This window comes from Seriola aureovittata, chromosome 20 (assembly GCF_021018895.1).
Source record: "Seriola aureovittata isolate HTS-2021-v1 ecotype China chromosome 20, ASM2101889v1, whole genome shotgun sequence".
Classification (NCBI taxonomy): Eukaryota; Metazoa; Chordata; class Actinopteri; order Carangiformes; family Carangidae; genus Seriola; species Seriola aureovittata.
The window spans coordinates 4,834,593-4,859,689 of NC_079383.1; the positions used below are offsets into that span (position 1 = coordinate 4,834,593).

The 25,097-nt window shown below is 42.5% G+C and overlaps 1 protein-coding gene across 3 annotated transcripts in view; it reads right to left on the reverse strand.

The window, feature by feature from the left end:
- LOC130160991 (partitioning defective 3 homolog) overlaps nt 1-25,097 on the reverse strand; it is a 343,348-nt gene that overhangs the window by 136,568 nt on the left and 181,683 nt on the right. For all 3 annotated transcript variants that reach the window (XM_056363858.1, XM_056363857.1, XM_056363859.1), the window contains exons 13-15: nt 14,177-14,365; nt 13,395-13,565; nt 1,051-1,198 (exon numbers count right to left, since the gene is read on the reverse strand). In XM_056363858.1, coding sequence (XP_056219833.1) covers nt 1,051-1,198; nt 13,395-13,565; nt 14,177-14,365 — 508 coding nt within the window. The remainder of the gene's footprint in view (nt 1-1,050; nt 1,199-13,394; nt 13,566-14,176; nt 14,366-25,097) is intronic.

Here is a 25,097-nt window from a genome sequence, read left to right on the forward strand (position 1 = left end):
GCAGAATGGGAATTGACCCGAGTGAAGCCAGTCGGGAGCGGAGTGAAGGTGGGGAGGATTGGGGATGACGTTAATCCCTGAGAGGTTTGAATAGGGAAATAGCATGGCTCGGGATGCGGGGCGAATGAGGTGGGATGAGGCTTTGAAGGTGATGCCGGCTGGGTAAGGGAAAGAGGGAGCAGAGGGACTTCACAGGGGGGAAGGGGTGGGCGTTAGAATTAATCAGCAAATGCCAAATTATGCAAATTCATGTGGAAAATACACTCACGAAGCACATTATTAGGAACACCTGTGCACCTGTTCATTCATGCAATTTTCAAAATCAGCCAACCATGTGGCAGAAGTGCAATGCATACAATCCTGGAGACACAGTTAATGTTCACATCAAACATCCGAATGAAGGGAAAAAAATGTGATCTCAGTGACTTTGACAGGCTGGTTTGAGTTTTTCTGAAACCTCTGATCTTCTGGGATTTTGTTTTTGCTTTTGGTGCCAAAAACAAGAAGCGTCCAGTGAGCAGCTGCGTACTGAAGCACCTTGTCCATGGGAGAGAGTCAGAGGAGAATGTCCAGGACAGGTTCAAACTGACGGAAAGGCTACGCTAACTCAGATAACTACTCTCTACAAATGTTTTGAGCGTAAAAGTATTTCAGAATACACAACACGTCAGCTGATCTGAATGCAACAGCCTTTGGGATGCAGTAGAACAGGAGATCTCCAGGATGAACGTGCAGCTGCAGAAATGAGGTGACGCAATCATGTCGAGTAGAACTGGAAAGTTTCCTACATCTTGAGGAATCCACGCTACGAAGAACTGAGGCTGCTCTGAGAACAAAGGCAGGCCCTACTGTGTTAGTATGGTGTTCCTAATAAAGCGCTCGGTGAGTGTCTATCCGGTGAGCATGAGGTTAGCAGGTCAACCACACGTCCCTGGAGTGACTGGCCAAAGAAAAATCCAATTTGTGGAGTCATTTTGTCGAGTAGCAGTGGAAAGAAACACAAAGGTGTTGAGAGAGGGAGTGAGAGAACCCTCCTAATATTTGACTCACCGATGCGTCCAATCACGTTAGCCCGTGGTGTCGACATGTTGTCCAAGCCCTCGATGGTTTCATACAGAGAGTGAGAGATCCGGCGCTCGTGGTTGTCCAGTAGAGAGTTCATGGGATGCTCTAAAACTGGAGGGCTGCCAGGGGCTTCCTGCAGAGACCCACACAGAGATGAAGAGAAGACACGGGGGGGGGGGGTTAGAGATAGGTGCCAAGAAATGTCTCATAGTTTTAAAATATTGTTTCACCGTATAAAATATGTTTTCATTGCCACTTGGTTCACTAGAAAAACTTTAAACATTTTACAGCAAGAATATTAATAATTTATATATTGTTAGTTCTATATATTAAAATCCCTGCGAATTAAACTGAGACTGATAACAGGTTCCAGTCAGTTTTGATGACACTTGATTTGTGTGTTGTGCCTTTCAAATAATCAATGATCCCAAGTGTGTCTGCCATGAAAAAGAGCCAAAAGAAAAAACAGAATCTAAAGGGAAAAAAAAAAAATGCTGAAAACATTTTGAACTTGACAAAAGAAAGTCATTTTGTTCTGCTGTAAGATTGTAAATTATACACACACAATCAAATTCACACACAAAAGAAGAAATGGTGTCTGCATATTATTATTGCTCCTAATGTGATGCCATCAATACACACAGAACTGGGGCTTCAGCATCCATCTCGGCTTATGCCGGTATTTTCTGGTTCAGCAGTGTGAAACGGCTCCTTCAATAGTGCGAGCTGGATAAAGCTCCATGGATTTCCCATAGGCCGATAGACAGCTGTCTCTAACAATGAGCCCTAGTAAATGGACCAGTGACATTTGCCATGTGGTCGATGTGCCGCACTGCTGGTTATTGAGCCCACCGTACACCCAGTGCATGTGTCAGTCTTGACAGGGGACATGGTTAACAGTTAAGTCTTTGAGTTTGGGACCACTGGGTCCAGATACTGTGTCCAGTCTTCAAAAACCAATAGTCTGTCAAATGTGATATTTTTAGGAAAGAGACAATGGAGCAACCACAGAAAGAGTCAGGAGGTGGAGGGGGGAAAAAAATGTTAAAATCTCAAACCCATGTGCAGAGAGTTAGAGAATAAAGCTCAAGCCTTGGCTTTATTTCCCACAATGCTTCATAGCAGCCTGTGGGCAGCCAGGGGAATGCACTGAAGAAGAACTCCCTGTACAGGACCTATTACAGATAACTCCCTCACAGCTAGATAGCCTTGCGCAGTTCAACTCTGTACCTCAAGCATGCTTTAAACCAGGAGGCCCTGGCTAATATTGATGTCTCACAATACTCTGCTGGCTCCCGCCAAGAGAGAGGGGAGTAAAAGATCAGACAACAGCAGCAGCCGGAAGAAAGGAGAGCAGGAGGAAGACGAGGAGAGAAGAAGAAGAGGAAACACCCCACGACTACGGTGCAGAGTCTCTGGTAAACAAATGGAAGGAATAAGAAAAAAGAAGAATTGTGGGGATGTGGGAGCTGAGGCCACGGTGCAGTGTGGGTGTTTTCAAGCCGCCTCCTCGTGGGAGTACTGAGTCCTAGGAGACGCGTACCAGGCCAGAGGGACTTATGGGCTGTTTAATATAAATGAGAGGTTTAATGAGGTTGAGAGCGCAGGACTTTATCGGGACAGTGTGCTGATAAGAGTGAGGGGCGAGGAGGGAACGAAGCAGTACTGGTGTGTGCGTGAGTGTGTGTGTGTGTGTGTGTGTGTGAGTATGTGTGTGAAATGGGGGAGAGGGGTGGGGGGGTGGGGGTGGGGGGGTCAACGCAATTACAATCAGAGCCAAGGCCACTGCCAGCCTTGTAATAAAAAGCGTGTCCCTGGATGATTCGAGCTCAATAAGGTTCATATTGTCTAAATGAAGATTTATTTAACTCACTTCTCTCTCACTCAACATCTCCTCTCTGGACTTTTTAATCCATTTCAGATCTGGCAGAGACTGGTCATGAGCTGACAGGAAGTAAGATGGGAGCTTTCACATAACAAGGAGGGAAATGTGTGGATATAGTGAATCAGAAAGAGGGCTGCTAAGACCCAAATGATATGAAAACTATGTATAGGGAGTGTCAAGTGGAATAGATCTCAGAGAGACACTTAATGTCACTCTCTTCCTCGATCTCTGAGAAGTGAACAGGCTTATTTTAAAAAATATTCATTGTCTTCCATGGCAAATAGACTTTGGAATCCACTTAACACAGAGCCAAAATGGCAGCAATTTAATCTTTGTGTATCCAGTATTAATTAAGTCTGCTTGTGTGCATGCTAATGCTTTAGCACACTGTCAATGTTTAGGTGAGACTGGGAGTTGGTTGGCAACAGGGGTTGATTGGCACACAGCTTTTTTTTTTCTGTTCCTTTGAAGGTCACAGAAACAAAAAACGGATCAGAAAGTTAGCTTTCATCAGCTGCATTCATTCACCATGTTGAAACACCTGAAAGCCTCTGACAACTTGTTTTGGTGATGGTAAAATTTCCGTTTCAGTAAAAAAAATGCATCGATTCTATTGATGATTAAAAACCATAGTCACTGCCTGAGATTAAAGAAGATCTAAAACAATGTTTATTTAAGTTTATTACTATCATTTTGAATGGCCAATGCCAAAAGTAATTAGACATTCCTCGTGAAAAATTGGGCTGATATTCATGTTTTCTGGTTATAGTCTGAATGAAATGTTTTGAATATTTTCTATTGGTTGCATATAGCAATTTAATCAGGAATCACCTAATTTTAGAAAACATTTGTGTACATTAAACTGTATTTATTTATAGCCGAGGCCTTAACCTTTTATTTGCTGCCAGTTAGAATATTGTAAAATGCATTATGCCAAAGTGAAAACTCTCCCTCACTGACTTGTGAACGTTCACTGGCTGGTGCGCGTTCACATGACAAGCTGTGACATTTTAATGTGAAATGAGCACCTTCGCTGTCACCTGTTATTCAGTCATATCCAATATTTTCTAAGGTAAAATCTTCTGATACTCAAGAACAGTTTCTTGCATCAGATAAAGTGATGAAACACTCAGGAGGAATTGGTAGTTAGCGTCAGCGTCAATAGCCACAAAAGTGGCAACCGGAAAAAAACCAACAAAATAATCAGGGAAAAATAAACTGACTCATGGTATCACCGTGTTCAAACTGCTGTCGATTTAATCCCTGAATAACGGCAACAGCAAGTTGATCAAGGAGCTTATTTGTCCAAAAGTGGATGTGTTCCTTTAAGTCTTTCAGTGGTGAGATTTCAGTCCTTTCTTAACCCCCAGTTCTCATCACCTCATCATGTGTTTAATCTGTCTTAATCTAGTCATTTTCAGAGTGGATTATCCTGTTGACTGAGGGAGAGGGCAGAGCACTGTGATTTACACAGAGCCCAGTCAAGATCAGCTGCTCAGTGACTGGACTCACTAAGCATTCCAGTGTGTTTAAGGTTATGTTTTTATTTGTGTATGTGTGAATGTGGCACGAGGGTGAGTGTATATGTAACTGTATTTATGCACATGTGTGTGTTTATATGGATTTGTGGTAAGTGCAGACTCATACGCAAATGTGTTTTTGCCTGTGCAGCTGCATCTCTCTGACCTTGAGTGCTTGGTGAAGGAGAAGAAGCAGTGTGTTGACAGAGCTGGTCTTAAGCTGTCAACTAAGGCTAATAATGTCTAGTCCATGGCCATTTCCTGGCCTTCTATCCTGGTCTCAGCCTGTTGCTCTGGCCCTAATCCAGTCAACCTCCACTATAATGCTGTAATTACAGTCCCTAAGCTGCTGCATCCTGCCACGGGCACAACTCACCTCTCTGCTGCCTGGAGCCCCCCACTTTCATTAGCTTCTCACATCCACCTAGAGTCTCATCTAATACCAGTGCTTCCCCAAGTGGACTCCGAGGTGTTTTAGGAGTTCTGAGCAAAACTTTAATTTCACCAGAACACCACACAAACAGAAAATCTGACCAAAAGCAGAATGCGTGAGAATAACGCCTGATCAGATTTCAATGCCCCACATCTGTTACCATCCAAGCAGCACAGCAAACCTGCCTACAGCTCTGTGAAGCTGCGCTCAGGACACCAGCGCTTTGAGATTAATGCTGACATTACTAATGCTAATGTGCTCACAATAACATTGCTAACACGCTGATTTTGAACATGTATATATAAATAAAAAAAATGTATTGGATAAGGGGAAAATGTGACCCACCGGTAGCTCTAGACGAAAAAGTAGTAACTAAACCTCATCGTAAATATCTGCACAGACCAACACTGCCATCCTTAGAGTTATGGTGGTAGCATTACTAAAACTTAGCTAAAAATGCTAACTTAACATTATATGGCTAACTTGTTATTAGGTTATGTTTACCTCATTGTTGACTAGCAGGGTCACTACCTTTAGTTAAACAGCTATTAAAACGTTGAGCTCTTTCTTCTTGCTCTTTTATGCTACAGAGGAAACAACATTACAACATTCAGTGAGATGGATTATATAATGATTCCGTTTCAAATGAGCAAATTGTTTTTTTTTCTCTTTCATTTTCAGTTAACAAGGTTTTTAGTCAAAGCTTCAGTTTTACTTAAACTTCAGGGAGTTTGAGACATCAAGTGCGCTTTTAGCTTTGTTCCCAACCCTGCTCCATCTCTCACATCAAATACTCCTCCATCGTCTTTTCATCTCTTCAGCGGGGATCTTTACTTCTGGTTCTGACAATCCTCTGTTCATACCGGCCAAGTTCAAGCACAGTGCAATAGTATCATATACAGCTAACAAGTGAACCCCGCATACACTATGCTGTGAAGTGAAAGGAATATGTGTATGTGTGTGTGTGTGTGTGTGTGTGTGTGTGTGTGTGTGTGTGTGTATTCACGTACACATGTGTATGTTGCTTAACAACACTTGGGTTTTCAGACACTGAAGCACACACTTCACCTCTGCAGTCCTCCACCATGCCCAAGCAGCCCACTCAACCACCAGATTCAATATATTATTCTCTCAATTGGTCCTATTGAGTTTCCCCTGCCACTCCTAAATGAGTTAGTCCTCAGAGAGCCGGCTGGGAATGAGGGCCCGGCAGCACTGGAATTGCATTTCTGCGGCTCTGCGATCTACTCTCCTCAATTTAGTCACCGCTTCCCCACAAACTGCATTTCCCAGAGTGCACTACACTGTGGCCTTGCTCTACCCCCTTTGCATGAATCACTCCTATTTGCAATGACAACAGGGGAGTTGTAGTTCCTACATGTCATGATCTAACTGGACTTCAATCACTCCGTATTAAGTTGAAGGGGTGGGGTCAGCGCAGAGTTTCCATCCCTCTCTCCTGCCTGAGCTGCGGGCCTCCATCTCAGTGTTTTTAGGTCTCTCCCAGCAGTGGTCAGCTCAATACTAATAAAACCATAATTTACTAGGCTGGGGCTCTGATTGATAGCTCTCTCAAGGCTCTATCGATCAGCCCTTCTCTCATCCGAGTGAGCGCCTTTTGTTAGGGCCAGCCACTTCCTTCCCCTTTGTCTCTTTGCATAAACGTTCCCTCGGTGACTAACAGCAACGCTGTTGGAACGAATTGCAAACATGGGCCATTGGCATGCTGAGGAGCCTACCTGGGTGCTCTATTAGATAGAGAATGAGCTGTTATATCTACTCTCTTCACAGAGTTAACTAAGCTGCTACGACTGCGAGCTTCTATGATGCAACAATGCTGAGGTGAAGGCGGGGAATCAAGTCCCTGCAGCTTGGATCATTCTCCTGCACCCCCTGCTGCTTCTCGTCAATAATAAAACAGTGTTCTAGCTTGCCCATTAGCTGACCACGCTCCCTAATGCCCAAGTTGTAAAACAGAAGAGTAAGGTAAACTATGATCCATAGTCATCGTTACAAAGCAAATAGCCACAGATAAAACTCGTCTTTCTGAAATTCCATCATTAAATTGCATCATTTTGACTCCACATGCTGTTGTATGTAATATTAACTCATGTCATTATGTCAGCCTAAAAATGTGGGTTAACCCCCCCCCCCCCCCCCCACACACACACACACACACACACACACACACCTCACCCTCCACGCTGCCCTGTCATTCTTATGCATCAGGCTGTTATGATCCTGTCACATTCCTTCAATTTAAAGCATTGACGTTAATTAGCTGTCATGTATATCAAAACCCCAGCAGCAGTAACTGTCTGCGTTACTTGTGGTACATTTGTTGAGGAACAGCACAACACCAGTGGGGATGAGATACACGGTGGCTTAAGGAAATGAGAAAACAGGGAAACAGAGACATGTTTCTCAGGTGACTTAATGCACCGGGCCACTTCGCCGTGGTTTCTTTACATAATCGGGGCTGCTGGACTGGAAAGTCTTTCAAGTGATCAAAAGACGGGGGAATTCTTTACTTAAAAGCTTTACGTTTATGTCTCGAGGTGGTCGTGACGGAGAGCTCTGCTGAGCCAAGCGGAAAAAAGAAAGTGAAAGTTACAAATATCTTTATTCAATAAATGGAATCAAACAAATGGGGAGGATCACTGGACGCCTCATGAATTATCATGAGAAGTCTGTGGCGGAGCACCGCAACGTAAAAATAGTACACTGAGAAATTCAACTCAATCTGCAGATGTGTAGAACGAGCAAAGTAGTTCGCTGGCAAACGCACACAGGGAGGATGAGGAAGGTTTTTGTGGTGAAAGTGTGTTTTTGTGTCTCTGATTAATTCACAGCTTCACCGGCAAGCTGCGGTGGCACTGTCAGGAAGGAGAAAAAAAAAATATATATATATATATATATATATATATATGACAGCCAGTCTGTCAAAAATAGTCGATGTCTGCAGGAGATCTCCGTCATAAATAACATCAAAATGCACAGAGAGGTGTGTGCGTACATCATGTAATGAATTTCAAATCAGAGAAATGAAACCCAGTCGCAAACATGCTTATCATCATCAGCCTGTCTGCTTTTAGATGCCGGCGTGATAAATATCTTCGAAATGTCATGAACTGCTCCGGCTGTTGCAAGAGACAGACACAAACATCCACCACTGATCAAAAGTTCATAAACAGGATAAGAGAATAACATGTTGTCTCAGCTCAGACATAAAAGCCAGTTTATTATAGGAAGAGAATAAGATTAGCTTACATTCCCACTCATCAGCTGCTATTGAAGTTTTCTTATAATCTGCTTTGTATTGAAATAAGTATAGTTTGTCAGTTTTAGCCGCAAGCACAGATGAGAGCAGCTGAAGTTTTTTTTTCACAATTGCTACAACTTTCGATACCGAGTTTACATTTTCAAAACTTTTTACACTCTATTTTGCATGTTTATTTACTATTGTAATACATTTGTAACTTAAGTTTACAATCTAAACCTAACATAAAACGAAATGAATCCTTTTCCCAGGTGGATTGAAGATGTGACGTGGGTGAGAAATTATTAAGAATATATATATATTAAGTCTATGAAAACGTATTGCAGCTTTTGTGAACTATTTTTATGACATATGTTGGTTGGTTTGTGCTACATAAAAGATACTGCAAAGATAATAGTGATCAATATTATCGTGCTACCTGCGTGTTGTGTTTTGAGTGACAAAGCGTTACCGATGGGAGACAGATGTTGTCAGTGTTCTGGTACTAAAGGGAGCTCAGTACGGAGAATTGTGGGTTACCAACTGTAAAAAAACAAACAAAACAAAACATAAATAGGTCTTTATGTCACACACTCCACAGTTATTTAGGCTGCTGTCTTTCCATCCCACCTCTCACCTCGCTGCCACACTTTGCTCAACATTCAACATTTCCGAGGAAATTACTTTCAAGCCGATGGAAAATTGCTGTCGCAGGTTCGCCCGTCTAATGCGTAATTACTGTATCATTAAGATTTATAGGGCGGAAAACAACAGCCGCGCTTCCACAAAAGCGTGTGCATGAGTGTGTCGTCACATTGTCACAAAACAAATGGTGATAAAACATGAGATGTCAGGTTTAATAAAAGAATGAATACATGTCAAATTTTAAAACTATAAGAAAGTTGAAATTAAAATCTAACAACCCAAACAACCGCAATAGATTTGGTTCAGTCACAGGACTCTGGGTTTGCGACTTGAGGATCAGCCGCTGCGCTGAAAAAATGAAAGATGGAGGACATTCAGGAAATGTGGCCAAATAAATAAATAAATAGAGGAACCAAAATGACTTTCCATAAATTTAATTGCTTAAACACATGTGCTGATATATTAATAGAACGCAGATACAGAGGAGAAATTACACAGCCTCTGAAGCAGCAATGCAATTACAATGCTTCAAATGAACTGGCGGTGACCAATCATATCGCCCGACTATCTGGGGCAGAATGGTGGTTTTTCAAACGGGGGCTATCTGCATGACCGGAACAGAGGGGGGAATTAATTGTTCTGGTACTGAGTGTGTGTATGTGGGTGTCTGTGCTCGTGTGTGTACTGAGCATATTCAAATGATATGACATTTTTTCTGCCTACCTTTGTCTTCTTTTAGATTAAACATCAATTGCATTATAAAGGTATCGGTGTTAGGATTTCCCAAAGCAGCTGGAGACATTTTGCTACTGATCTAACGGACTTCATCAGCTCTTCTGACTTTCGATCTTGCTGCTTCTCAACTCACTGCTATCCCAAGAGCGAAAGTCTTCCTCGTCAAATTAAGATTAGTTCTTTTACCGCGTGGATAAGGGCAGTGAGTGTCCACACTTGTCGTATTTTGGGTTCTTCTGGGTTTGTGCTACATTAAAAATATCCCCCATCAGAAATGTGGCAGACGGTTTTATTAGGCTTGAATATATCCTCTAACAAGTTGAAGTGTTTTTTTTTCTTTAACCAAAGGTCGTATTATATCCTAAAGCAAAGGCCACTTATTGCCACTGCTTTAACGGCAGCAAATATAGGCCAGGTACTTCACCTCAGACACGCGCTTAACCATGGGCAATCAGCAGCATGAACCGGCCCTAGTGAAACACTCGTCTTTGCCCACTGAGAGGATCTGTCTGGAAGTTCTGCTGAAAGGAAATGGGCTCCTGAGAGACCTTGAGGAATGTGTGGAAGTTTGTTTGTGTGTGTGTGTGTGTGTGTGTGTGTGTGTGTGTGTGCCTGTGAGGGGGGCTACTCTGGGTGGTCACATGGTTTATTTCACATTTCTATGAAGGTGTTTCCTGTTCACATCCATACATTACACGGTCCTTTCCCTTCCTGCCTGTTGTGCAGTTTTAGCTTTGCGAAACACACACCAAACCAAACAAGCTTAAACTACCAAGAAACATTACACTGCTCTGCTCTAACAAAGATGATCATACATTTAGCCCACAGGACCGAGCGATGATGAAATCAATGCAATTTTCATGGAGTGAGGTGGCCTGGATATTCTGCACCCATCTAAGTCCTCGCCTCTGATACATTAGGCTGTACTGCTCGGCTCCTCTCCCCTGCAGACAGTGATGGATCTGATTCATTTCAATGGTGGCCTCCAGTGCTCACTCCCATTCGGCTGGGTGACAGTGGCAAACTGGCGCAGGCGTGCCACAAATCTGCCTGGCCAACACAGCAGAGCAGGGGAGACGGAGGGGGGCTTGGGGATGGGGGGGTGGGGGGGTGTGGGTGGGGGTGGATGTAGCTGCCGGGAGCCTGTGTCGACATTTAACTGCTGCTTTCCTTATTCGAGGTTTGCAACTGACCTTAAATTCTTCATTTAGAAATCTTATCTTTTCTCCAGTCCGAGTGCATTACACTTCTCACTTGTGACTTTATGGAATCTTTTCAAACCACTAAGCTTCCTGAAAACTCTGCAGCTTAAGCAATGTGTGATTGCCTGTAATGGGACTTTAATGGATGGAATCTAAAATGCAGTATTACATCTCCCTTCTCCTTTTGTTTCACACACTCTCAATCTTTACCCACAACGTCATCAATATGCTGTGTCCAAGCAACTGATGTCAGAATAAATGTCAAGTTATATACGGACTTGTCAAAATTTCTCCCCAAATTGTCTCTAAATGGATCAGAATTGTAGTAGAAATGTCATCTCTCATTCATCCACCTACAGAGTGATGGTGGAATAATAATAAAAAAGTGTATTTTTACTGTTTCTCAAGAGGCGTTTGCCTGTGACCGCAACTGTCTGCTCAGTGTCAGTCTGTCTACCTGTCTGCCTGCTGGTGAGGGATTAGAGAGGACAGGAGAGCGACTGGACCGAAGTGATAGAACTCACTGAACCTTGGGGCTGAGCTTTCCCGGGAGGGACATGTGTCCTCTCCCCTAGTCTGGAGGTGGGGTAGGAGGGGGAAGAGGGTGGAGCAGGGAGAGATGGGTAGGGAGGGATAAAGGCAGAATGAAGAGAGAGAGGTGTGAAGACTCAAAACAGGCCCTTGCGTCTAAGAAATGAAAAAACCTGGGGTGAGTCGCTTCAATAACACTATGACAACAAAATAAAACACAGGAAGTCTGGTTGGAGTCTGGGTTTATAATATACCACAACATATAATATATATTACAAAATTGGAGCATTAAAGTCCTATAAAAGTGAAGGATTTTAATTATTTTATCTTTTGTGGAGACACGGTACAAGGTAATCTAACTCTGAGCGTTACGTTGCATTGCACTGCAGCAAAAGTTGCGTCTTTTTTTCTTGTTTGCTTTTGCTGTATCCCTCCGTGTCGGCATCATGGAGGGATGTCCACTGTCAACACAGTGGTGTCACATGAATGACGGGGGCTGCATTCTTTCCAAGCAGTGCTGCTGTCTGAACTAAAACTGAAGAATCGGGAGGGAGGGTTAATGGCCATGAAATTAAAATGATAATACCAAAAGGAGCTTGACTGAATGATGACAGGAGTTGTGCACAGTTCTTGAGTTAATGCATTTGAAATTTGTCGTGAGGGACATTTTGTTTCTAAAACACATTTCTGATTAAACCAGCTGCTTCCTGTTTTAGAATAACAGTTGTTCTCGCCTCTCTTTACATCAGATAATATACAGATGAGACTCATTGATTTTTAAATATTGACTTTGGTATTATTTGAAAAATAAATTTGTTCATGTTTCAGTGCATTAAAGTATTCTGGCAGATGCTTGTAGTCTTGATAATCCCATAGTAAAATAGAGAAAAAAACACTGCCTTGACTGTTAAAACAGTAATGCTGAAATTTATGGCAATTTATGAGTGATACCTGTGTTTATCGCATGTCCTTTTCAAATATGGAGCACCGCGAGTTGAGGTGAAAATTAATATTAAAACATCAGGGCATCAGGGGGACAACGTGTGGTTAAGAAGAGAGTGACAGCGCTCGGAGGGTGAGGGTTAGCGGGGAGGGTGAAGGGCTGGGGGGGAGGATGGGGCTCAGCGTGGTACTCCAAACTGACACACAGCCACAGGACACGGGCTCCAATTAGAGTCACAGCAACACTAATCAAACCTGATCTACAACCTCTGGCTGCAGGGCTGACTGAACGTGCGCGAGTGTGCTGAAGTATTTACACATGAATCCACAGTCCTGAAGTGCAGTCGCACCGTACTTAGCATTTCACATCCAGCTAAATCATGTTGGTATTCATCTTGTTTTTTTTTTTTGACTGTGAAAGAATACAGTTTTTTTTCTTAAAGAAAGGTAGGCTGGGATTATTTCTGTATCACAATGGACATTTCATGAAGTTGAAATCCCCTCGCTTTCAATATTCTTCACTTCCTCATGACAAATATTCACCTAAGCGCAATACATATTCCTTTATCTGCCTATCCTACAGTGTTATTCCGCAGGCCTGTCAATCATAACTCACTGAAGTGCTTCTTAGATATCATATCAAGGCCCACCGTGGGCAAAGAAAATCACACAGAGAATGAGGGGGAATATGAGACGTATCACCTATCTCGCACAGGAAATGGGACTGTTTGAAGATTTGCATGGTGGTGTGGTCGCTTCATAAAGGTCCTCCTCTAGCTATCTCAAAGCTCCCAAAACCTATGGGGGACAGATTACGGCTAGTGGTAAGGTAGAAGAAAGTCGCTCTCATTTATCATTCAGTGCGGCTGAAATGTAGTCATCCCTCTTCTTCATTCAATATGTCTTCTACTTATTCACCGACAGAATTTAAATTGAAGCATGCGTGTGTGTTTGTGGAGCGTGTGTAAACAATATTTACTATATACTGTATGTGCGTGCACATGGGGAAAGTGAAATACACAGTCTATCGTAGAATTATGGAGGCTCATAATTAGAATAATATTAATAATATCTGATTAAAAAGATGAAACAAAGGCGGACAAATTGAATCTGACTCCTTGTGATGCCAATTAGTCCCTAACACATCAGTGTGACTCCTCCCCAACTGTTAGGCTACCTCATTGTTTTTTGCCACCCGCCGGGCCACGATGAGCTGGATCATGCCTCGCTTGTTGCCCTCTACAGACATGGATTTGCGCAGCGTTTCCATGGCTTCCTGGTTGGTCTTCTCGAGCAACGACTCTCCATTGACTGCAATGAGTTGGTCATTGATGTGTAGACGTCCGTCCTGCAGACAAACACCATGGTGGGAACATTACATCCAGCTCATGAAACGCTTGTGAATACCATCATCATTAGTTTTAAACACGAACATGTAGATTCTGCAGCTGCTCCAGAAGGACACTTAATGGAGACTGATTGGGATCACATGTAGCTTTTTCTGCAAGGAAATCACAACAGATACTGAAAATCATAAATTTGTTTCCCTATTTACTTTTTACTGGAACATATTTAATGAGATAATGATGCTGTAATTTTCTGTTTGCAGACCTTGGAGGACAAAATGTACCAAACCCATGGCTTTCACAAACACTGGACTCAAATTCAATATCTGTTTTTCAAGGGAATAATAAAATGTTACAGAACAAGGACAAAATTCCCAGCGTGGTTGTCATGCCACTCATACACATCAATTGACCATCTGAAAATCACAAACAATCTGGCTTTGACTCTAATGTACAGTATTTCCTCAGGGCAGCAGCCCTACAGCATTGTGGTCCACCTCATCTTTGTACTTAACTGCGGGTCCTTGAGTTACAACAAAAACAATGAATGAAATCAATGAAATCCATCAAGGTAATGTGTAGGATAAGTGGGTGGATGGGAGTAGTTACTTGCCTTGCTAGCAGCCCCTCCGTTGATAATGGATTTTACAAAGATGCCCAAATCAGCATGGTTCTCCTTGGACCGGTTGCCCTTGACGCTGACTCCCAGGCCTGCGGAGCCTGAGTCATTCAGGGGTATCTCAAAGGTCATGAACTCTCGTGTACCATCAGGTGTTAACACCATGTCGTCTTCCTCTGTCTCCTGAGGGTAGTGAAGAAAGAGAGAGAGAGGTCTCTTTGAGATTTATTTTATCCTATAATCAGCTGGCCTTCAAAAAGAAAGTTGTTGATCCAAACTACAGTGTCATTGTTGCTTTAAACTGCCTGTGAGAAGTATCTGACTCTAACTTTGGTTAGACAGAAAAACAAAGAGAAAAAGAATACAGAGAACAGTGGAACAAAGATTGGGAAAAAAAAAGAACAGGGATAGTGAATGACAAGAAAATGGAAAGCAAGCGGGAGACAAGATAAAGAGGGGTAAGATGAGGGGAGCAGGAGAGGAAAGCGAATGGATGGCAAGCATGTCACATATCTCAGGGCTGTCATCGTCAATTGGCCATACTGCCTAGCCAAGCGCTGCTAATTCCCTTCCACCGCCATGAGCCCGGTGTAAGAACAGCGGGGACAGTGAAGAACTTTGAAAACGCCAGGTAGCAATTTGACGCTCAAACAACAGCGGCTTCCTTTGAACAACAGCCCCTTTGAAGGATAATTTGGGACATGTTAAGAATGCGACCTTCTTTACCCGTACGATCCGCGGGCCTTTTGATGAAAATGACTGCAGTAGCTTTTTTGTCGCAGGGCCCGCACTGCAGATCTTCATGCATGGTACACAAAGGTGGTTCATTTCAGCTGCCAGATAGGTGTGAAGGAGTAACGGCGAGTGTCTAACACCCAGCGTGATCAATTCAGCTGGAAAATAATCCATCAAACAACCACTCCAGTTACTTTTCTGACAATTTCCACTGGTGTCTAACAAAGAGCATCTGATGAAAAAAAACAAAAAAAAAACAATAAGTATTTGTGTATTTTACTTCTCGCTGGCAGCCGAACAGAAGGGGGGAAAAGAAGGTGTGAGAAAAAACGAGTGTTTGTGGAAAAAACACCAGAGGCATCAAGGAATTGACAGTTTCTTTTTTTACACTGACTACGGGAAAAACCTGGTGAAGATGATATAGAGGAATTACCGTTCAGTGTTTAAGTGGCAACCAAAGATTTCCAAGATATAGCCAATCAACAGCTTTGATTTTAATTCACCGTTGTTCTTTTCCAAACACTTGGAGAAAAGAATACATTTTCTGAACATTTCAAAGAGGGGTCAGTCGTCCGGCCACGCCCCTGCTACTGACCACACTGAGAACCGCCATCATTTTGGGAGTTATGATGATCTACTTCACATCTGCCCGTACTCTTAGATCATCCTCCACATCAAAACACACATCTTCAAACTAGCACTCTGTGTAATTATACTTATTTTATGCAGTTATTCTTTCTAACTTATTTTGTATTATTTGCCTTGTTGGATAACTCTCTGTTGCTGCTGTTTATTTGATTTCTCTTACTGTGTGTTGTAAGGTGTCCTTGAGTATCTTGAAAGGCGCCTATAAATAAAATGTATTATTATTTATATTATTATTATCGTGTGACTTGTTTAAGGGCACATCAGCAGCAGCTGTTGAAGAGTGACATATTATCCCATCCACTTTCCCCACACATTTATATTCTGCAGATAAGAGCCGACGACTGTCCGATCACAAGCCCGCTCAAAAGGAAGCTGGAGTGCTGTGCTGCAATACTGTGATTGGCCAGATAGTACATGTACATGTGTAGTTATTGCCATGGCAGCCAAATCCACATGAACAATACTGGCGGACAGAGCAATCAACCCCAGAAACCAACAGCAAGACTTCTTTAAATAGCCTCACATCAATACACACACACACACACACACCCCCAGATGGATGGCAGCCAGGTGTGTGCCCTTCACAGCTGCTCGGATAAAGAGTGAAGCCGAGGAAAGAGAGGAAAGCTAAAGCATAAGGTGTTTTTTTTTTCTTTCCGGGAGGCTGAGGAGTTATTAGGATGCAGTGGTGCGTTCAGGTGGAGGCTCTTTTCAACATTCTCTGACTGAGCCCCTATTCTCCAGACGGCCATCCTATCTGCCCCCCTTTTTTCTTTCTCTCTTCTTTTCTTCCTCTTTCAAAATGGCAGTACACCTGTCTGTACAACTTGCCAACTGGGCTTTGTCCCTGAATGGACCATTAGTAAATTCACACCGCTGGAATTCATTTAATCGCTCCGCGTTTCAACAACTCCACGTATTGCAGAAATCACTGGCTCTTGTCGGGAAGTGACCCTTTGCTTTCCCCTCACACAGATGAATGAAGCAGATAAGGCACAGAAAACTATTTGTTATGAAGTGAAGGGGTAAACATAATGCATCAACGATGTTTAACTTCCTGTTCTTCTCTGGAATGTGTAAAGACATTCTGTCAGAATTTATATGTGTATAATCTAGAGGCTTTAACAGCAGTTATATTGGAGCAACCTTAACTCAACTCATGAGTTGTCATCAGTTGGTTTCCAATGCAGGCCCCCTAGCAACGCAGCACAAACGTACTATTTCCGCTCTGAAAAGAACACTCATAGATGAATAGCTTTGTGTGTCACTGGCAGGGTCAAACTTTCTCTTTAATGAAGATGTTTCATCAAAATAAAACAAATAAATACTGGCTATGAGTTCTGTCCCTGGAGATGCTTTTAGCCCAGCAGTTAAAGATAGTTATACATTGGATGAAAAAATGACTTTGGATGGACCCTGTCTCTGTCTGTGTGTGTGTATGTGTGTGTATGTATGTGTGTGTGTGTGTATGTGTGTGTATGTATGTGTGTGTGTGTGTGTGTTCGTGCGCGCGTGCTCTCGTCCAAAATGATGACAGACTAACCACCCACTCAGAGCTGTGTTCCGGGAATAGCAGACCGAGGCAGAGAATGAGAGAGCAGTGTAACATTTTCATCAGACAGGAACAAGCTCCGCTAGCCAAGAATGAGTTTGTCAGGCTGCTTGACAGGCCTTGTTGCTCCGATTCAGCTCAGGCAGAGCTAGATTCAACAACTTCTGTACGGGAGAAAAAAGAAAGTCAAGTCATTGTTCCAAGCTCAGCCCCGTGTATGCACCTGGGACAGAGAGTGCAGAAGTACTGACAGCAGATGAACTGATGTAAAAACGCTGAAAAGGTTGCATGCTTAAATCAACTTCAACAAGACTAGGTCAAAACCTTGGATAGTGTCGACTGGTTTCACCCTCTCTCCTACTCTCTGTGCTCACACATACAGTGTTTTAATACAGTCAAATTTCCAGTAAAGCTCTTGTCATTGACATGTTCTTCTGTTTCTGTTGTCGCGCAACGAAACAAGTAGGAAAAAGAGACTGAAATGTGGCCCATTAAGACTACATGTTAACCAGCAGCCATTTCTTCCAAGCTGCTGCTCTACGGATGTGACGCAATCTGCATACAGAGGTGCGTCTGCGGAGGGAAAGCCCGACCTTGCACTCGCAGGGCAACACTGGCGACTCTCTTCCATGGAAAGTAGCTAAGGTTGGTCCAGAAATGTACGAGGTTTTTTCTCTAGGTGCTTTTTTGAAGAAAAAAAAGTCACCAAAGGTGTCTGAAAAGTTGGATAACGACACAGGCGCTAAGTTGAGCTAGACCAACTCTGACACTCAGCCGACCGACCAATGGTGTAACCTTATCACTCAGTCAGTCAGTCAGTCAGTCAGCCAGCCACATTTTTATAAGGCTGGCCCTGATGTTGTGGTCAAGCTAAAAGGTACCAGGAAAAAAAAAAGTTTTAACGTACATATGTATTGATAACTGTAACACTATACGTTTTTTTAACATGTTTTCTCAAATCAAATTTGTTTTTCTGATACGGTCACTGGCAGGAAACCGTTCACTAACATGGAATGACAAATCCAGATGGACAACATTTTCTCCAGAGAAGGTACTCTTACTAACGATGGCTAAATGTCTAACACCTCCACCACTACTGTCTGCTGAAGCCACGGACAGACCACACCTGACCCAGGTGGGTTTGCATACATACACAGCACATTCAATGGTTTTACAGCATCATCAAATATAATATGGAGGAGACTGAGCCGTCGTCCATCTTGAAAATCTATTACAGCTTTCAGGCAACAGAAGCGTCTGCACTCTGACTGGACTGTGCTTTGTGATTGGGCTATCATTGTCCAATCAGATTCAGCAGTTTTTTCTGCTTCTGTGATTGTACACAAAGCACTTTTATCACAGTGTCTTTGTGTGACCTCACCATTCATATGGTTTGTTCACAGATTTTATTCAGTCTCTTTTTTTTGTTAATACAAATCTTTTCTCCACATACACCAACTTGAATTCCTCCAGCAGATTCATTTTACAGGTTTACAAAGGTTTGGATTTTCTACAAACTTTAGAAATATTTGTGAAAATCCCTTTACATGCTCAGAAACGTTTTAAAGAGAAACTAATAATAACAATTCCCTTTTTTCTTTTTTTTTATGTCCATGCTGTTTTCATAGCGATCTAGCAACCTCCATGAGTGCCACCATGTTTCGTTCTGTTTACATTGTGCAAATCATCCAGAAGATACTGTATCCCTCGGATGATTTGGCCCTGATGTAGTAAATATACTTTTTAAAGAAAAAAATGTGTGCGCACTGCATCACATGTTTTATGTTTTGTAAAGTCACAACACGATCCATGAATGGCTGCAAATATTCGGTGTTGCCTGGTGAATAAAAGGTGCAGCGCTGTGTTCAGGTGCTGATCATTAAGGTCAAACTTATTATTAAACCACTTTTAAGTGGAGTGCCTGTAAGAAGCCTGTGTCGTCTCCTTTCTGCTCTCTCTGACTCAGCCATGCAGTCACACTCCATTATACGATTAAGTCCTTTATTAATTAACACTGTGATGGGGTAGCTCCCATTCATTACAGTCTATTGTCTGGGCAGGGGAGGGCGATAGAGGCGGCATTTCAGCAGAGACACAAGCAGGTGAACAGAAGAGGGCAGAGGAAAAAACTCATCGCTCTAGCAAGAGTCTCGCCTGCTTAATAGGCCTTTCTGTTTTGTTTCTACCTCGCTTAACTCGTCACGTGCTAACAAGGAAGGTGTGCTGGATGTGTGTGCAAGTGTGCGTCACAGAAACAGAGCAACAGAAAAAGCCTAAGTGAGATACAAGAGAGAAAAAAAAAAGAGAGAGACAGAGACAGAGAAAGAGAGAAAGTGCAAATGAATCACAATTACTTCTATTCACACATAACTCTGAGTTCTCCGCACATCACTGCCTAAAACAATTAACACTGCTGGAAACTTCTTTCCACACTTGGCCCAATTTGGTGACATTAAAGGTCATTGGAAATGAATTTAAAAAGGCTAAAAGAAATCAGCCAAGGATGTAATTGCAAAAGGGGTGCACGCGTGATAACACAAATTTCTTTTGGCTGTGTTTCTTCGCACAACATTTTCTGACAAAGAGGCAGAATATTAAATACCTCTAAGCCTAAAAAACAAATCCAGGCTTTTGCAGGTACAATGATGGGTTGAGAGGCAAGCTGTTACACAGAACTGAAGGGCATGAAGAGCACAGTAACACATTTAAGTGTTTGTGAACTAACAACACATGTTCTTCACCAGGCAATCCAGCAGATTTTTGACTGCGCTGACAAAGTGGGACTGTTGTCCTTTGGGGATGTTGTAATGAGAAAGCTCATTTGGCTCATTAGGGAAACCAATTCTGTTTCTGCGAGGGCATCCGAGGCCAGAGCTATGGACATCACTGCAAATGCATCAGTGACGGCGCCGAGTGGATCTCACTGTGAGCAAGCAAAAGCGCATAAAGGGTTGATACTAGATGTTCAGACGCATCTAATTAAAGAGAGCGTAAGAAAAATAGAAGGTGGCTTTGTAAGTGTGGGCTTGGCAACTGAGAATGTTCGTAAAGGCGTTTTCAGCGGAACCAAAGTACAGATGCACATCATGAAGCAGATGCCTCTCATTTCAAGCTAATGGTGGATAAAAAGCGCTTTCTATGTCCAACTGCACATACACACTTCAACCCATTATGTGTTCTGGAAACAGACGCTGAATCCCCTTTGGGAGAGTAACTGTGTTGCCATAAGTGGCCTTTAACTACCTTGTTTATCGGCATAGCACAACGCCGCGGCGCACCCTCCCGTTCTCTGCAGTGACAGCAAGCGTAATTATGGGAACAGCTGCTGAAAAGCGCTCGACGAAAACAGGTGGCGTTGACGAGACGCGCTCGGAAATCGTTAACCGGGCTGGCATTGTCTTCAACCGCGCTTGGCAGCATTAGCTTTAATTATGACGGAGCATGTTTGTGAACTCTGCACTTTGATCGGAAAATCTTTCTATCGGAGCCAGATTAATAACGCAGGGAGAACTCGTCGGCTCTCTTGAAATAAATAATAAGGTGTCGTGATAAACAAGAGAAAACAAGAGAAGAAAAGATGAGTGAAAAAGAGGAGGAACGTGCAGGATGAGTGTTTTCCTACTAAAAAGGGAGTAAGAGCAAAGGATGAATTTTATGAAGCTTTCAGCAGACAATTTAGATAAAATGTCCCTCGCAAGAGGATGCTTTTTAGAGATGGGGAAGAGACTTTTTGTGCCATCATAACACATTGCAGCCCTTACCCAACAGATCACCATGCCCTATCATTTCAGGCATTTTTAGGCAGAAAGTGGAAGAGAAAGTGACCTTTAAGATGCATCCGCTGCAGCCAAACTGTTCTGAAGAGCTGTGTAAAGTCACAGATGCTGTCACTGATTGCAGGTTGCCAAACTGCAGCTCTACAAAACTCCTTCCAAAGGCCTATAGAGCAATTCCTGTAATTTGACTTCACCTGAGCTCCAACTGTATTTTCAGCTAAAATTTACCAAGCAGGGGTCAGCTATATCTGGACATTTGTTATAGTGGAGCAATTTGCTGATTACACCCAATTTGATTCTATCAGCTGCTCTGTTTTTAAGTTATATCCCAGAGTACAACTGGGAATTCATTAACGAAGAAGTGTGAATTCTGGCAAAAAGGTTACAGCACCTCAAATTATCAGCTCCACCAGTAAGACATGACTCATCTCATCGAGTTCTTTGCCAAGTTTTACTAAGGTAAAATATCTGTCTCAGTCACCAGCTGTTATATAAATAAACTTAGAAAAAGACAGACCAGAAAGATTCTGTCTGTAGCACTTTATTAGCGAAAAGTTGCATTACATTACATCATCTTTAGTGAGACGAAAGAGCATTACTCTAAGAGACATCTAATTATATTAACACCAAAGATGTCTTTTTTTGGCAGGGCTGTAGATACCGCATATGTGATAGCACTGTTTATCACCACTTCAATGTAATACCCCAAAAGGTTTATCTGCACTGTTAAAGCACTGAAGAGGCTACTGCTTTGTGTGGAGACGATACAACTCATCCAATTTAATTCCTCACATTGTTTTCAGAGTTTTCATAATAAAAGCAAAGAGTTCACTCTCTGATCTTAGATGAACTCTGCTAAAAGCAAGCACCAACATGACTTGTTGAATAGAGCTTAATATGCAAGTATTCTAAAGTTTATTTATTTATTTATTTTTGTGACATTCAACAGAAGCTTTTCAGAAAAAAAATAAATAAATAAAAAAATCAGCATCTGTATCCATAAAGATTCATCCATTCTCAGGCATTCCTGGCATTATTATCTCGATAGCTTGGATTCTGTTTTTCCAAATTCTATTTTAAGTTTTCACCAAGCAGAAACCTCGGGGTCTGAAAAGTGAAGCCAACACCCAAGTGCCAAAAACTGCAGTTCCAAGAATTGGCAACTTGAGGCTGGCTCCAAAAGCGAGTCAATCCCCATAGACTCCCATGTTAAAATGCCCAACTTTGCAGCAGACATGTTACAGCAACATGTTTGCAGCCTGGTACAAAAAAAAAACCAGTTTTGGTCTCTATAGCTAATTTCCTCCTTCACGACAACTGTGCGACATAACATACTCGCACTTACTTACATAACTCATCTGTTAAAATTTTATTAAAGCTTAAGGTGATGCACAATTGAAGGAATGGCCACTTTGACTCTCGGCTCCACACACACTCCACCTCTTTACCCATTTTCGGACTAGCCGAGAGTTAGGTGGAGTCAGGCCCTGCCAAGATGGCGGAGGCAGAGCAGCCAACTCTGAGCTTCAAAACCGCTCTTAAGAAAGAGCATTGGTGATATAACAGAGGCTCTGTCCATCTATATTTACAGTCTATGGTTTTAACTAAACTGTCACTGGCCAAGCTGAACTCTATGTCGAGGAGTAAATGACAGAACGAGGAGAAGTGAACTTGGCTCTAACTCAAGAGATCTGTGTATCATTTAGTTGCCTCCAAAGACAGGGGATCGTGTTTTGTTTGCCGTGTATCAATTCATTTCTCCCTCTACCGACTCGGTAAATGGATCTCAGGAGCAAGAAAATCAATACAGCCTCATAAGTCTGTTCTTGTCTCCCAACTTTAATACGGGCAAATCATGAATGGTAACCTCACTGTAGTGTGGGCGCCACAACAAAAGCCAGCTGTGTAACTCTGTTAGAGGAGCGATTAAGAAAAAAGGAACAGAGATATCATCTGCTGTGAATAATTGTGCAAAGCAACGCAACACTGACGATGATTGCCCTGACTTGGAAGAGGAAAACAATGGAGAGCTTGTTCAGATACCTGAACCATTTCAGGGAACCGAGTGCTTTTATTTCTACTGTATATGACTATTTCAGGAACTTATATAAATAGCATCATTTCAGCTAAAACAAATCTTAAAATGGAGTATGTCTGAATGCCTCAATTACAGCACAGTGGTAAAAACATGGCAGGGAGGATTTTAAACTAGGCCACCGGGGTTGGCACTTATGAAACAGGCCATTAGTCTGCTATAATTGTCAGCAATACTGTCACGCATTTGTCTATGGCGTCCTCGGCATTTGCACGAGCCATAAATTCGGCTGTCGCATCAATCAGAGGCCGGAATTAATTGCGCAATTAAGATTCTCATTGCTTGGCAGATATAGCTACTAATGGATCAGTGACAAGTGTGATATGATCATAAAGAGGGGATTTTAATGTACTGTTTGATTGCTCTTATGTGGTCGGCAGTGTTACAACAGAGGCTTCACGAGCCCATTTGTTCTCCACAGTCCATAGTCCCATTGGATGTAAGAAAAATACTGCTCTTGTAGGGTCACAGAATGATGTAAGGGGAAGTGTGGACAACGATATAATGGCACCTGAGCATATGTGACTAGTCAAGCCCATATTGTGTGTCAGGTTTTACGTGACATGGTTTAGCAATTGTGGTGTTATTTTAAAATATGTTTACTGTGTGTATGCGCGCGTGTGTGTGTGTGTGTCCGTAAGACAAGGAGTTGAGATCACATCAGTCATGCTGACACAGCAGCAATGCTTACAGGCTAATTCACTTATACTGTAGCAAGGGGTTTAGAAAGAATTAAAATGATTTGTCATCAGTGGGGACATGGGGGCAGGCCTGCGCTGTATTTCATCCCGACTAATTGTTTATGTAATAACAAACTGGTAGCCACAGATTATATTTCCCTGCCTTTGTTTTGCTGCGTCTGCTCTAAATGGCACCACAACAGGGGACTTCATGCGGCGCTGCATCGGCGGTGTAGACGGACATCTTTTTTGACTGTTGCCATTTCTTGTTGCAAAATGAGGTGTGACATTTGACTTTGTTATTACAGCAATAAAAAGCGGAGCTGAGAACACAACAATCCACAAAGCTGGGCGATGTGGACTAAAGGAACAGCTTTGCTCGCAGCTGTAAGCGCAAACAGCGGTGCACGCTGGGAAATAAATACCTACAATATGTAACATCCACTGGCTGTGCGTGGGAGATGTGCAGTACATACTGTATGTGTGTGTGTTTAAATGTACCTCTGCTGTTTCTATGTAGGAATTTCGGTTGGTGTGTGTGTGTGTGTGTGTGTGTGTGTGTGTGTGTGTGTGTGTTGTTCTATTGTAATACTTTACTGTGGTCAGCATAATTGCATCTGAATAATGACAAGAGATGAGGGGAGAGAATGGTTTGTAATAGATGGGAGAGTTTCGACAGAATCGCGCCTTTTTATCTGAATACTACGTCCACCTACCTCCAATCTATCCGTATTTTTATTATCATAACTTTTGGATTGTAGCTATATTTTTTCTTTTCTTCTATTGCCACCTCATGCTCACCCGTCTTTCTGAACTCACGCCTTCATCTCATCCCGATGCAATTGCACCCCTCTTTCTTAACTTACTTTCCCCTCTACTGAGGATCACTACAAAGGTGTGACCAAGAGATCATGCATGAAGCTGTTATCTATAGATAACACACAGCGCTGAATTACTATATAGCTTCATGTATATCCAGGGTTTTCACCAAGTTATGTTACTTACTCCTATATATTCTTAATCTGTAGGGAGCAGCGGCCCTTCTGACTTCTCCTCAGTCCGTCGTAATCCTGCCTCGCGATCACTGATCCGACATCCCAGAGCCGTCAGAGTGAAGGAACAGCACTTCACTTGACAAGTGATTTTGTTCACATGGCCAATGATCAGAACCTCCTGCTGCGTCTTCAGGGTTCAAGTTAAAGGTTTTTGAGAAATCTCTGTCTATATGTCCTGAGTCGTTTTAATGAACACGTCTTATGACCCTGAAGGTCGCAGGTTTCAGCCAATAGAACCAAACATGTACAGCAAAACAGAAAACCAAGACGTGCACAGTTTCTTCCACTTGGTATATTATAGGATATTATTATGTGGAGAGAGGTTTTTCAAAAGCAGGTTTAGTAGCGAGGACGAGTTCAGAGTTTGGTGAAGG